The sequence below is a fragment of the Arachis stenosperma genome, chromosome 10 (assembly GCF_014773155.1).
Source record: "Arachis stenosperma cultivar V10309 chromosome 10, arast.V10309.gnm1.PFL2, whole genome shotgun sequence".
Classification (NCBI taxonomy): domain Eukaryota; kingdom Viridiplantae; phylum Streptophyta; class Magnoliopsida; order Fabales; family Fabaceae; genus Arachis; species Arachis stenosperma.
Genome location: NC_080386.1, coordinates 61045250 through 61057984, shown reverse-complemented (window position 1 = coordinate 61057984; position 12735 = coordinate 61045250). Strand labels below are relative to the sequence as shown.

At 38.7% G+C, this 12735-nt stretch overlaps 1 protein-coding gene and 1 long non-coding RNA gene across 2 annotated transcripts; both read left to right on the top strand.

Annotated features, from left to right (window-relative positions):
* The first annotated feature begins 6625 nt into the window (after positions 1-6625).
* Positions 6626-9053, top strand: LOC130954402 (uncharacterized). Its single transcript, XR_009076299.1, has 3 exons — positions 6626-6735; positions 6882-6937; positions 9022-9053. It is a non-coding gene; the product is annotated as an uncharacterized LOC130954402 (long non-coding RNA).
* A 635-nt stretch (positions 9054-9688) lies between these two features.
* LOC130957168 (zinc finger BED domain-containing protein RICESLEEPER 2-like) lies at positions 9689-11444 on the top strand. Its single transcript, XM_057884041.1, has 3 exons — positions 9689-10985; positions 11100-11141; positions 11311-11444. The coding sequence occupies exons 1-3, from the start codon at positions 9689-9691 to the stop codon at positions 11442-11444; spliced, it is 1473 nt and encodes a 490-aa protein (XP_057740024.1).
* Positions 11445-12735: the final 1291 nt, after the last annotated feature.

The following is a 12735-nucleotide window of genomic DNA, read 5'->3' as shown; positions in this document are numbered from 1 at the left end:
TTAAAGAAAAAATATAGATTGAATATGCTAGGTTTGATTGAAACCAAGAGGGAGGTTGTGTCTAGGTATGATGTAGCACGTTTGTGGGGCTGTGATTCAGTGGAATGGGATTTTGTGGAATCTGTCGGTACATCGGGTGGTTTACTATTAATGTGGGATAATTTCTTATTTACAAGACTGAACTGTTATAAAGGGAATGGATGGCTGTGTGTTGAAGGTTTGCTGACAAAAAGTAATTTCAAATGTGCTATCTGTTTGGTGTATGGTGCACATGTTCGGAGTGAGAAACTGGTGATGTGGGAGGAGTTAAGCTACATGGTAGGTCTATGTCAGGTTCCGTTTTGCTTCATGGGAGACTTTAACGAGATACTACATTTGGAAGAAAGGAAAGGAGCTACTAGCCTACCGGCATCTGCAGAGGATTTTAAGGAATGGGTACAAGATTTACAGCTAGTTGATTTACCGTTAACTGACAGAAAGTTCACATGGTTTCGAGGTAGATCTTGTAGTCGCATTGATAGGATTGTGGTCAGTTTGGAGTGGCTTGAGGAGTTCCCAAATACCCGGTTGAAAGGAGGACCGCGACGCTTATCAGATCATTGCCCTTTGATTCTAGAAGATGCTAGTAACTGTGCGGGTCCAAGACCTTTTCGCAGCTTGGATTCCTGGTTTACACATGAAGGGTTTTTGGCATTGGTAAAGGATGAGTGGAGGAAATTGGGAGGTGGCATGTTTACAAACAAGTTGAAGGCGTTGAAAGAACCGCTCAGGAGATGGCATAGGGATAATTTTGGGGACATGGACAATAGGATAAAGAAGTTTGAGGAAGAGATTAAGAAGATTGATGATAGAGTTAGTGCTGGTAGTTATGACGGAACAATGGAGGCTAGACGTAAGGCTCTGGTGACTTGCTGTGCGAAGTGGTATGTCAGAAAAGAGATGCATTGGAAACAAATGTCCAGATCCAAGCATGCTAGAGATATGGATAAGAACACTAGGTACTTCCATAATCTAGCATCTGCAAGAAGGAGGAACAACAGAATCGACTCTCTAGTGTTGGATGGAAGATTGGTACGGAATCAGGCCAGAATAAAGACTGCGATTGTGGGTTTTTATAAAGAGCTGTATAGGCAGGAGCATGCCCCGTTGGTTGGAATCCGTGATGGGCTGGTTAAGCAGATTACTGAAGAAGAGGCAGCAGTGTTAGAGGTAATGCCATCGACGGAGGAAGTACGAGAGGCAGTGTGGGATTGTGAGTCCAGTAAAGCTCCAGGTAGTAATGGCTATAATATGAACTTCATAAAGAAATGCTGGGATGAGCTTGGTCAGGAGTTTACTGCAGCTGTGCTGGGCTTTTTCCAGAATGCAAAGCTACCAGCAGATGCAAATGTTACTTGGGTGGCGTTAGCTCCAAAATTTGTGGGGGCCAAGGAAATCAAAGACTTAAGGCCGATTAGTATGGTTGGCTGCCTCTATAAGGTGATATCCAAAGTGCTGGTAAGAAGAATGCGATCAGTGATGCCACATCTAGTGGGGGAGACTCAGTCTGCATTTGTAAAGGGCTGGAAAATACACGATGGTGCCCTCATTGCTTGTGAGACGGTCCATTGGCTTAAGCTGCGGAAGAAGGAAGCAGCAATTGTTAAATTGGACTTTCAGAAAGCCTATGACAGAGTGAGATGGAGCTTTGTAGATATAGTGCTTCAGAAGATGGGATTTGGTATTAGGTGGAGGACCTGGGTGAAGGAATGTGTGACTACAGCATCTATGTCAGTGTTGATCAATGGGTCACCAACCAAGCCGTTCAAGATGGAGAGGGGCCTCAGACAAGGCGATCCTCTCTCTCCTTTCCTGTTTGTTCTTGTTGTTGACGTTCTGCACAGGATGGTGGGGGAGGCGGTTAGAAATGGCAGAATTTCCCCACTGCTGGTGGGAAGGGACAATGTAGAATTGTCGCATCTCCAATTTGCAGACGATACCATCTTATTTTGTCCACAGGAAACGGAGACTTTAGTGAACTACAAGAGGCTCCTGCGCTGCTTTGAGCTAATGTCTGGCCTGAGTATCAACTTTGAAAAGTCGAGCCTGATTTCAGTCAATTGTGAGAAGGAATGGGTGACAAATATCTGTGGTCTGCTAGGTTGTGCCGAAGCGGCTCTACCGGTCAGGTACTTAGGAATTTCCCTTGGGGCTAATCCTCGGTTGGTGAAGACCTGGAAACCAATCATAGACAAGGTGGAAGACAAGCTGAGCTTGTGGAAAGCGAGATCTCTCAACAAAGCGGGTAAATTGGTCCTCATAAAATCTGTTCTCAACAGCCTACCGGTTTACTACTTAAGCTTGTATAAGATGCCAAAGGGGGTTGCAGAGAAGATCATTGGGCTTCAAAGAAGGTTCTTGTGGAGTAAAGAAGATGGGAATAATGGGATACTGATGACAAGTCATCATATACCCATTTTTCAAGCTAATTTCACTTGTTTTGTTAGCATCTATGCACTTTTTTGCATCCTAAGTAAGTAATTTGGAATGAAAATGCACAACTTCTTTAAATCAAGCAACCACCATGAAATTAATGTTAAATCATGAGGTTTTAGCTAATTTTAATTGAATTTTAATTGATTTATAAGCCTCTTGAATTTAGTGATACTTGGAGTGGTTGTTTTGATTTATTGTAGGTGAAGAAAAGAAAAGAAAAGGAAAAGCGTGGCCTAAGGAAGTGTGGCCCAAGGAAAAGAAAGTGTGGTCAAAGAGAGAAGAAGTGTGCCGCATGCAATGGGGGAGGCAAGCATTGCCCTCCACAAGGGCACACTGCCCTCTAGGAGGGCAACATAAAGGAACCAACCACGGAAGGCACTCCTGCCCTGCCCACTACAAGGGCAGAGCACAAAATGGTGCCTTGGAACCAAGAGGAAGAGAACCTTGCCCTGCCCTTGTGGAGGGCAGAATCGGGCTCTCCAAGGAAAGAAATCAAGGGAAAAATGTCACCCATGCATGCTACAAGGATCGAACAAGGAGCCATGAAGAAGCTGGGACTTAAGGATGAGTGGCGTGCCAAGAAACCAAGGAAATTATTGTAGCGTGTGCGTCCTCCGTGTTTCGAACACGGGACAGCAAAGTGGCAACTCTGCCCTGCCCTTGGCGCGGGCAGGGCAGCATTTGGATTGGCGCACTATCCTGGCGCACCACACACAAATCTGGCGCACCAAATCCTTCCCTGGCAGCACCAGCGCGCACCACGATGCTCTCCTGGCAGCACCACAATTTTCTGCCCTGCCCTTGGCGCGGGCAGGGCAGCGTTTTGCGTTCCTGGCGCACCACGCACGAATCTGGCGCACCAATCTTCGACCCTGGCAGCACCAAAGCGCACACTCCTCGATCTGGCAGCACCACAATTTTCTGCCCTGCCCTTGGCGCGGGCAGGGCAGCGTCTCACGCATCAGGGCGCACCAAACTCGCACCAGCTCGCACCAAGGCTGCACCAACCGTCCGCACCATGCATCAATTTTCTGCCCTGCCCTCCACAAGGGCAGGGCAGCCTCCTGGGAGTGACTTTTAATGGGCCAAAAATTCAAATTAAAAATCCATTTGAATTCATTTCTTCACCAAATCAAAAGCCCATCCAAATCCCAAAATCTAAGAATAGAAAGTGTATAAATAGAAGCTAGTTTGATGTAATTAGGACCTTTTACCTTTTTGTTCACTTACCTTTCTTTTGACTTTTGCACTTTTACCTTCACTTTTGAATTTTTCCTTTCTTTTGAGCTCTTGCAATTGTTCTTGAGAGACTTGACCGAGCACTAAGAGGATCAAGGGAGAATTGACTGATCTCCTTCCTCATTCTTACTCGGACAATTCTACTCTTCTGTTTTTGAGTTTTGGGTGTGTGAAATTGAGGAAATTCTGTCTCAATTCCCATTCAAACTCTTTTCAATTTGTTTTCTGCATAATTCAATTTTAATTCTGTTCTTCTATTGCTTCTTCTTTAATTTTCTGTCAATTGCTTAGATAATTCAGATCTGGGAAGGAAATTGGGTTTTAGGCTCTGCTACCTAAGCCCTTGGGTCCTGAGATCATAATTCACTTTTGGTTCTTCTGTGAACCTTTGCTGCATTTTATTTTCTTTATGTTTGAATGCTTATTGCTTCTGATTCAATTTCTGCTCAATCAATTGTTGCAATTTACTTTCTCTTTGTTTAGATTCTACAATCTCAGTCCTCAAACCCCTTTTATATTCAAGCCATTTATCTTTCTTGCCATTTAAGTTACTGCAGTTTATGTTTCTTGCACTTTAAGTTTCAGTCATTTACTTTCTTGCTCTTTAAGTTTCTGCAATTTTACTTTTCTGTTCTCTAATTTACTGCACTTCTCCCTTCCCCCTTTACATTTACTGTCGTTTACTCCCTGTTAAACACAAATCACTCAACCAAAACTTGATTCGCTTGACTAAATCACCCACTAAACTAAAATTGCTCAATCCTTCAATCCCTGTGGGATCGACCTCACTCATGTGAGTTATTATTACTTGATGCGACCCGGTACACTTGCCGGTGAGTTTTGTGTTGGATCGTTTTCCACACATCAGATACCACTGGTGAAATGGGAGGTAGTTCAAGCTCCGAAAAAGCTAGGAGGCTTGGGGGTAGGAGATGCCTTAATTAGGAATGCATCACTTATGTTCAAGTGGTGGTGGCGTTTTTCTAAGGAGGACTGCCCGCTTTGGAAGAAGGTTGTTTGCTCTTGTAATCAGTTGGACCCAACGGTAATGTTGTCGAACTAACCGTTGCCATCTAGAGGGGGCCGTGGAAAGATATTTGCCAGCTTAATATTAAAGAGCAACAGGTTCGAGATATGATGATCAGGGGCCTGTCCATGGAAGTGGGAAATGGCAGAAAAATCCGTTTTTGGGAGGATGTTTGGTTACAAGACGGCTCTTTGAAAGATTGTTTTCCGAGGCTCTTCTCTGTTTCAAATCAGCAAGGATCCGTAATAGGGGACTGTGGGTTTTGGGATGGGCTAGAGTGGGTTTGGGACTTCCAATGGAGGAGGGAACTCTTCCAATGGGAGTTAGAGTTGCTCAATCAACTTCACGACCGGATACGGGTTGTAAAGTTTTTGAGTTCTAGAGAGGATTCAGTTGTATGGAAATTTGATAAAAATGGAATTTTTTCTACTAATTCTTTTGTGCAGGTGCTACAAAAAGAGACTCTCTCAGCTGACATTACGAGCTACAACTTCACAAGCTCCATTTGGAGAGGCTTAGTTCCTCCAAGAGTTGAACTTTTTACTTGGTTTGTACTAGTAGGAAGGGTAAACACGAAGGAGAGGCTGAGTAGACTTGGCATTATTAATCATCTTGACAACATGTGTGTATTGTGTAAAAAAGATATAGAATCTGTGCATCATTTATTTTTTGCTTGTGAGTTCACGTGGCAGGTGTGGTGTGCATGGTTGACGTTTACTGATAGAGATTGGGCCATTCCGGGAACGGTCAAGGAGTTCTTTGAGAGTTGGACTGGAGTAGCAGGTGGGAAGTCTGAGCAAAGAAAATAGCTGATAGGCTTCTGTGCGGTTATTTGGAACATCTGGTTGGAGCGGAATAGCAGAGTTTTTCAGAGGGTAGAGACAAGTGTTGAAGGAGTGAAGATTATGTCCTTCTTGAGTTACAAGGAATGGTGTGGAGTTGATCCGTTTGGTTGTTGATGGCAATGCCGGAGATGACAATGGACTACATCTTTCTTTTATAATTATGTTTGTTTTTTCTTGTCGTGTGTTCTTTCTACTCCACTTTACTGTGTTGAGCTTCCTATGTTCAAAAAAAAAATGAAAAATGTTTTAATTCAAAAGAACAAGAAGTACATGAATTTCGAATTTATCCTTGAATTTAATTTAATTATATTGATGTGGTGACAATACTTTTTGTTTTCTGAATGAATGCTTGAACAGTGCATATGTCTTTTGATCTTGTTGTTTATGAATGTTAAAACTGTTGTCTCTTGAAAGAATGATGAACAAAGAGAAATGTTATTAATGATCTGAAAAATCATGAAATTGATTCTTGAAGCAAGAAAAAGCAGTGAATGGCGAAAAAAAAAATTGGCAAAAAAAAATAGAAAGAAAAAGAAAAAGCAAGCAGAAAAAGCCAGTAGCCCTTAAAACCAAAAGGCAAGGGTAAAAAGGATCCAAGGCTTTGAGCATCAATGGATAGGAGGGCCCAAGGAAATAAAATCCAGGCCTAAGCGGCTAAATCAAGCTGTCCCTAATAGGGGTGTGCAAAAAAAAACCAAAATGTGGTTAACCGGTTAAAAAACCATAACTACATTTTGGTTAACCAGTTTTATAAAACAATTTTAAAAACCATATCCATATTTTTTAAAATAGGTTAACCAAAACCAAATAAAAAAACCGGTTTTTAACCGGTTAAAACCGGTTAACCAAATTAAAATAAAACCTAATTTCACTTCTTCTCCTCTTCGACAAATCCTCTTCAACAAAAACAAATCCACTCTTCGCCAATCGCGGAATCGCCACCGTCAACATTTCTTCTTCTCTGCCTCTCGTCGGAGCTCGCCGGTGGTTCGTCGGCCTCTACCTCTTCGAGTTCGAGTCTTCCGTCTTCAATTTGATTCGAGACTCTGTCTCTCTGCCTCGACCTCCATTCGCGACTTTGTCTTCTCTCTTTTCGGTTCTCTTCTTCTTTTGTTGGTGGCTCGTCGGAGCTCATGCTCATCAATTGAGGTAAGCCTCATCCTTGCCTTTGGTTCTGAATTCTGAGTTTTATCTGGGTTATTTGTTATCTGGGTATTTTCTTTTTTGTTGATTTGTTCTGTTTTGTTCCTTCATGAGTATACTGACTTCTTCACTTCAATGGATTGAATGTGCAGATTTTAAAATCTCTCAGTATTGAACATTTGAACTCTCCATTTCAATGGATCCTGCTGTAAGTTTCTTCTTCACTGTGGTTCACTTTTTGTTGAAAAATATCTAATTAAACTAAGTAGTAGTTGAATCCTTGATGAACTGATTGCCATGCTCATTTATTATTTTTTTGGTTCAATTAGCAATCATATGAAAAATCATTATTTAGTTGAAGAAAACTAACTTATCTTATACATGTTTCTGGCTTTGTTGTTCTGATTTTTGTTGTAAATAGAATTTTGTTCTGAAAATCATTAACTGTGTTCTGCCTTGGCCTTCTTTTTCTTATCATTATTTACTGCCTTGAATCTTTCGCTCTAGCAAGTAGCAACTATAGTATAGGCAATGGAAACAACTCAATTTAGGAGTATAGTATAGTATAGGACTTAGGAGTAGCCAATCAAAATGCTTGCTTTGGTGAGTCGCTATATCACTGCCAACCCTTCATGTAACTTCTAAAGTTATATTGTTATTGAATTCATTTTTGTTACACTAGTTCCTGTATTAAGAAACTGAATGTAAAGTTTTGATATATAGATAGAATGATTTTCTCTTATCTTTCATCAATTATGTATGGCTTTGAAAAATGAAAAATGACAACTTAACATAATTGTTCAAGATTCAAAATTTCCTTATTCAAGTATTTTCAAGCAAAATTTATGGCAGAATCACAGACAATAGTTTTTTAGGATCACTAGCTACGTCTATTCGATCCTAAGTCATTTCAGCCGTTGTTGCTGTGCTTATCAACAATGTTGCTGCTGCTTGGGTGTCATCGGAGTTGCTGCAGCTGCCACGGATTAGGATAAAGGGTTTGTTGCATTTAACAATTTTCACGAGTTTCAACTGATAGAGGGATGAATTTTAAATTAGAGCTCTCAATTTATGACTGCCTATAAAGTTTAATTAATAAGTGCACACGAGTTAATAATGGTCTAATGGTTTGATTATTTTATTGACTCTTGACTATAATTTGGCTGTGGTTGTGTTGTGTTTAATGTTTTGGTTGATTTGATTTTGATTGCTAGTAAATGAACTAAGTTGCTGTCTTGTTGTTAAAGATGGTGAATTAGGAACTACTAGGGTCAAATTGAGTTAGAATAATAATTAACCTCTTTCAAACTTTTAAAAGCCTTTTAGAATTGAATTAGAGTGTGTTTAAAGAATTGGAATCAATTTGGAAGTAAGATTAGTCGTTTAGCTTGTGCAGAAGAGACTGATGGATTAGGAATCCGAAAAATGGGTAAAACTAATAATTTGGAATATTTAGGACAAATTGGCTTTTGAGGCAAATTTCAATTGGCAGAATATGACTACTAAACTTGGTTTCAGTCTTTGAAAGTCGCTAATTGGATTTTGGGTTTAGGTTCCTTAAAATGCAAAAACAGTTTATGCAGAAATTATGCATAGAATCCAACAATTTCGTGGATTTACTGCTTTCACCTTAGAAGTTCAATTGGTGTGAAACCAATGTTAAATAAAACTTTTATTAACCTAGTTTGTTGTCATTAAATTTAAGAATTGTTGGAGTTATGGTTTAGGAGATATGAATTTTTGAAATCTAACACTTTATGCAGTAAAAATTAGATTTTAGTTTCCAAACCACTAAATTTCCATGTTCATAACTCCCAGTTCTGAATGGATATTGAGTTGCAACCAATTGCAAATAAAAGCTTTATATGTCTGGTATGTCCAATCCAAATTTCAGGGTGATCTAAGTTTAACGAGTGAAATTATGCAACTTGGAAGAAGCCATTCACTAGTTTTCAAAACAGGATTATGTAGAAATAGAACCAACTTCCAAGCTACATAACTATCTTATCAGGAATGATATCAATCTGGAACCAATTGCTAAAAAAAAAACCTAGATAAGTCTAGTTGAACCATATACCAAGTTGATTGTTAACTTCTATGTATTTACAGTTTTAGTTTCCTGACTTTTATATCCTATGTAATTTTTTTCTTCATGTGTATAAAGGATTCTTACCATTATGCAGCAAAGTATTATTTTCTCCAACTTATCCTATGTCCTTTTAATTTGTATATATTTACAGATTTAATATTGTTAAAGTATTTAATAATTAGATTTTATGGCTTCTTTTTCAGAATGAGGTAGCCGATCGTGATGTTCCCATTTCAGAGTTTGCAGAGCATTCGACTTCTACATTACCTCCTCTCCCAACCACATCATCTGAGCGCAAAAATCGATCAATAGTTTGGGAGCACTTCAAGAGAACCCCTGATGATGAAAGTAAGGCTCAATGTCAACACTGTTTAAAAGTGATCAAGTGTGGGAATGGAACAAGTGCAATGATATCACATTTAAAGATTTGCATAAGCAATCCCGGTTCAGATAGAGGCAAACGACAGAAAACAGGCACATCGCCTAGCCCAGAAGCACAAGTGGGTAGGTTTGATGCAGAATATGCTCGAGAAAAATTGATATCAATGTTTGTTCGCGAGGAGCTTCCTTTTCGATTTGTAGAAAGTCAAGGTTTTAAAGAATATTCAGCGGCCTTGCAACCAGGATTCAATACTCTTTCACGTTTTACATTGGCACGTGACATCTTGGTGCTCCATGAAACAAAGAAGGTTCAACTTCAAAAATACTTTTCCAAATACGGAGGAAGAGTTTGTCTTACAACTGATAACTGGAGTTCGTGTCAGAATATGGCGTATATGTGTTTGACTGCTCATTTCATCGATGTGGACTGGAAGTTGCAAAAAAAAAATACTAAATTTTTGCCAAGTCACCGGCCACACGGGAGAGATTATGGCTCAAAATGTTGAAGCTTGCTTGAATAGCTGGAAGTTGAACAAGATTTTGAGTTTGACAGTTGATAATACATCGTCTAACGATGTAGGAGTTATGTATTTACAAAGAAGACTAAATTCTTGGAAGAGTTCAGTTTTGAATGGAGAGTATCTCCATATGCGGTGTTGTGCGCATATTTTAAACCTGATTGTGAAGGATGGATTGAAGGAGATTGATGATTCAGTCGCCAAAATTCGAGATGCTGTGAAGTATGTCAGATCTTCAAATTCAAGATTAACTAGGTTTAAGGCATGTGTTGCACAAGAGAATATTCCACATAAGACTCTTGTTTGCCTAGATGTTGAAACGCGATGGAACTCTACATACTTAATGTTAGTAGCAGCCTTAAAGCATCAGAAGGCATTTGAGCTATTAGAGATGCAAGACAAAAAATTTGTTGAAGAATTAAACAAGGGAAGAGGGGTACCTTCATTTCAAGATTGGGATTATGCTAAGTCCGTCTTACCATTTTTAGAGATGTTTTACGATGCTACACTTCGCATCTCTGGATCCTCTTATGTCACTAGTAACTTATACATGAAAGAAGTGTTTGCTCTTGGAAGGAGGATTCAACAATATCGTGATGATGATGATTTGAGCATAAGTCTTATGGCAAGTAAGATGAAAGCAAAATACAACAAGTATTGGGGAAATGCAAAAACTATTAACATGTTGTTGTTAATTGCCGTAGTTCTAGATCCCTGCCATAAGTTGGATTATGTTGAGTGGTGCCTAGTTAATTCTTTTGGTGTGGAAGTGGGTGGTGAATTGAAGACAAAGTTGTCTTCTTGTCTTCATTCACTTTATAATTTATATCAAGGTGCAGATGAAGGAAACCAAGATGATACCCTCTCCCAACCGAGTGCAAGTGATAAAGCCAAAGACATTTATGATATGGGGTTATATCGTCGATCAACCGGTCGCAAATCCAATCTTAAATCTGAGCTTGATCGTTATTTGAATGAAGACTGTGAGCCAGATAATAAGCCTTTGGATATTCTAGGATGGTGGAAGGCTAACTCGAATCGGTTTTCCATCCTAGCAAATATGGCACGGGACATATTGGCTATACCAGTTTCAACAGTAGCTTCCGAGTCTGCTTTTAGTATGGGGGGAAGAATCATCGATCAATATCGTAGCTCATTGACTCCTAAGATGATAGAAGCCCTTGTATGTACCGAAGATCGGCTTAAAGGAGATTTTTTCTCTTCTCTTGCACCTGAGAATTTCGAAGAGCTTGAAAAGGTCGAGCAAGGTAAATTGAATAAAATTAATTATGTAGATTCAAATGATGAATAAAATTAATTAAATTATTCCATTAGTCTTTATAAATTTTTTAAATTTATAATTATAGTTTTTTTTTTTACAGATTTGATTATATTAGAGGACATTACTTGTTCAGTGGGTCCAGGTTCAATTGCACTTGAAGATGACTAGAAAGTTTGGATTGTTTATGTTTTCTTTAGTTATGTTCTAAACACTTAGGTGGTAAAGATATTAAACTTGCTTTTCCATATATGATTAGACTTGCTTATGTTTATGTTTATGTTTATGCTTATGTTTACGTTGGTTTGTTTGAGACTTTGAGGCACAACTTATAGCAGTTGCAATGTCAATTTTGGATGGGGACATTGGTATCAACAATTATAGCAGTTGGAATGTCATTTTTGTGAATAAGATGAAGGTCTTAGTTGCAGACTTGCAGTGGCTTTGAAATGTGTAGAGGAAGACAAAGATGCAAGACCAACTATGAGCCAAGTGGTTGAGATGCTTCAGAGCCATGACACAGATCCTTAGTGTTGAAGCTATACTCACCAAAACTTGCTAGTCTGGGTCTTTTGAGCTTGATTTTTCACTTTCTTTTTTGCATCAAGAGTATTGTACATAAACTATATCCAATTCTTGAGTTGCACTTGTTTCTTTCTTAGGCAGTTAGGCTACAGGGGAAGGGCGAAGGGAGTTGCATTTGAAAGAAAAAATTATTTAGAAAGAAAAAAAATTAATTTAGATTACAAAAATTAATTTTAAAAAAAAAGTAAAAAAATTTGGGTTTTTGTATGTGAAAAAATTAATTTTTGTGTAAAAAATGGTTTTTAGGTGTAAAAATAACTTTTTTTTTGTGTAAAAACCGGTTATTTTTTGAAAACCGGTTTTTTTAAAAATAACCGGTTAAAAACCGGTTTTGAATTTTATTAACCGGTTAATAACCACTTTTTTAATGTAAAACCAATTTGGTTAATAACCAAGACTATATTTTTGGTTAACCAAAAAACTGGTTTGGTTTTTGGATTAACCAAACCATGAACACCCCTAGTCCCTAACCATGTGCTTGTGTCATGAAGGTCCAAGTGAAAAGCTTGAGACTGAGTGGTTAAAGTCGTGATCCAAAGCAAAAAGAGTGTGCTTAAGAGCTCTAGACACCTCTAACTGGGGACTCTAGCAAAGCTAAGTCACAATCTGAAAAGGTTCACCTAGTTATGTGTCTGTGGCATTTGTGTATCCGGTGGTAATACTGGAAAACAAAATGCTTAGGGCCACGGCCAAGACTCATAAGTAGCTGTGTTCAAGAATCAACATGCTTAACTAGGAAAATCAATAACACTATCCAAAATTCTAAGTTCCTAGAGAAGCTAATCATTCTAAACTTCAAAGGAAAAAGTGAGATGCCAAAACTATTCAGAAGCAAAAAGCTACAAGTCCCGCTCATCTAATTAGAATTAATATTTCATTGATATTTTGAAATTTATAGTATATTCTCTTCTTTTTATCCTAATTGATTTTCAGTTGCTTGGGGACAAGCAACAATTTAAGTTTGGTGTTGTGATGAGCGGATAATTTATACGCTTTTTGGCATTGTTTTTAGGTAGTTTTTAGTAAGTTCAAGCTACTTTTAGGGATGTTTTCATTAGTTTTTATGTTAAATTCACATTTCTGGACTTTACTATGAGTTTGTGTGTTTTTCTGTGATTTCAGGTAATTTCTGGCTGAAATTAAGGGACTTGAGC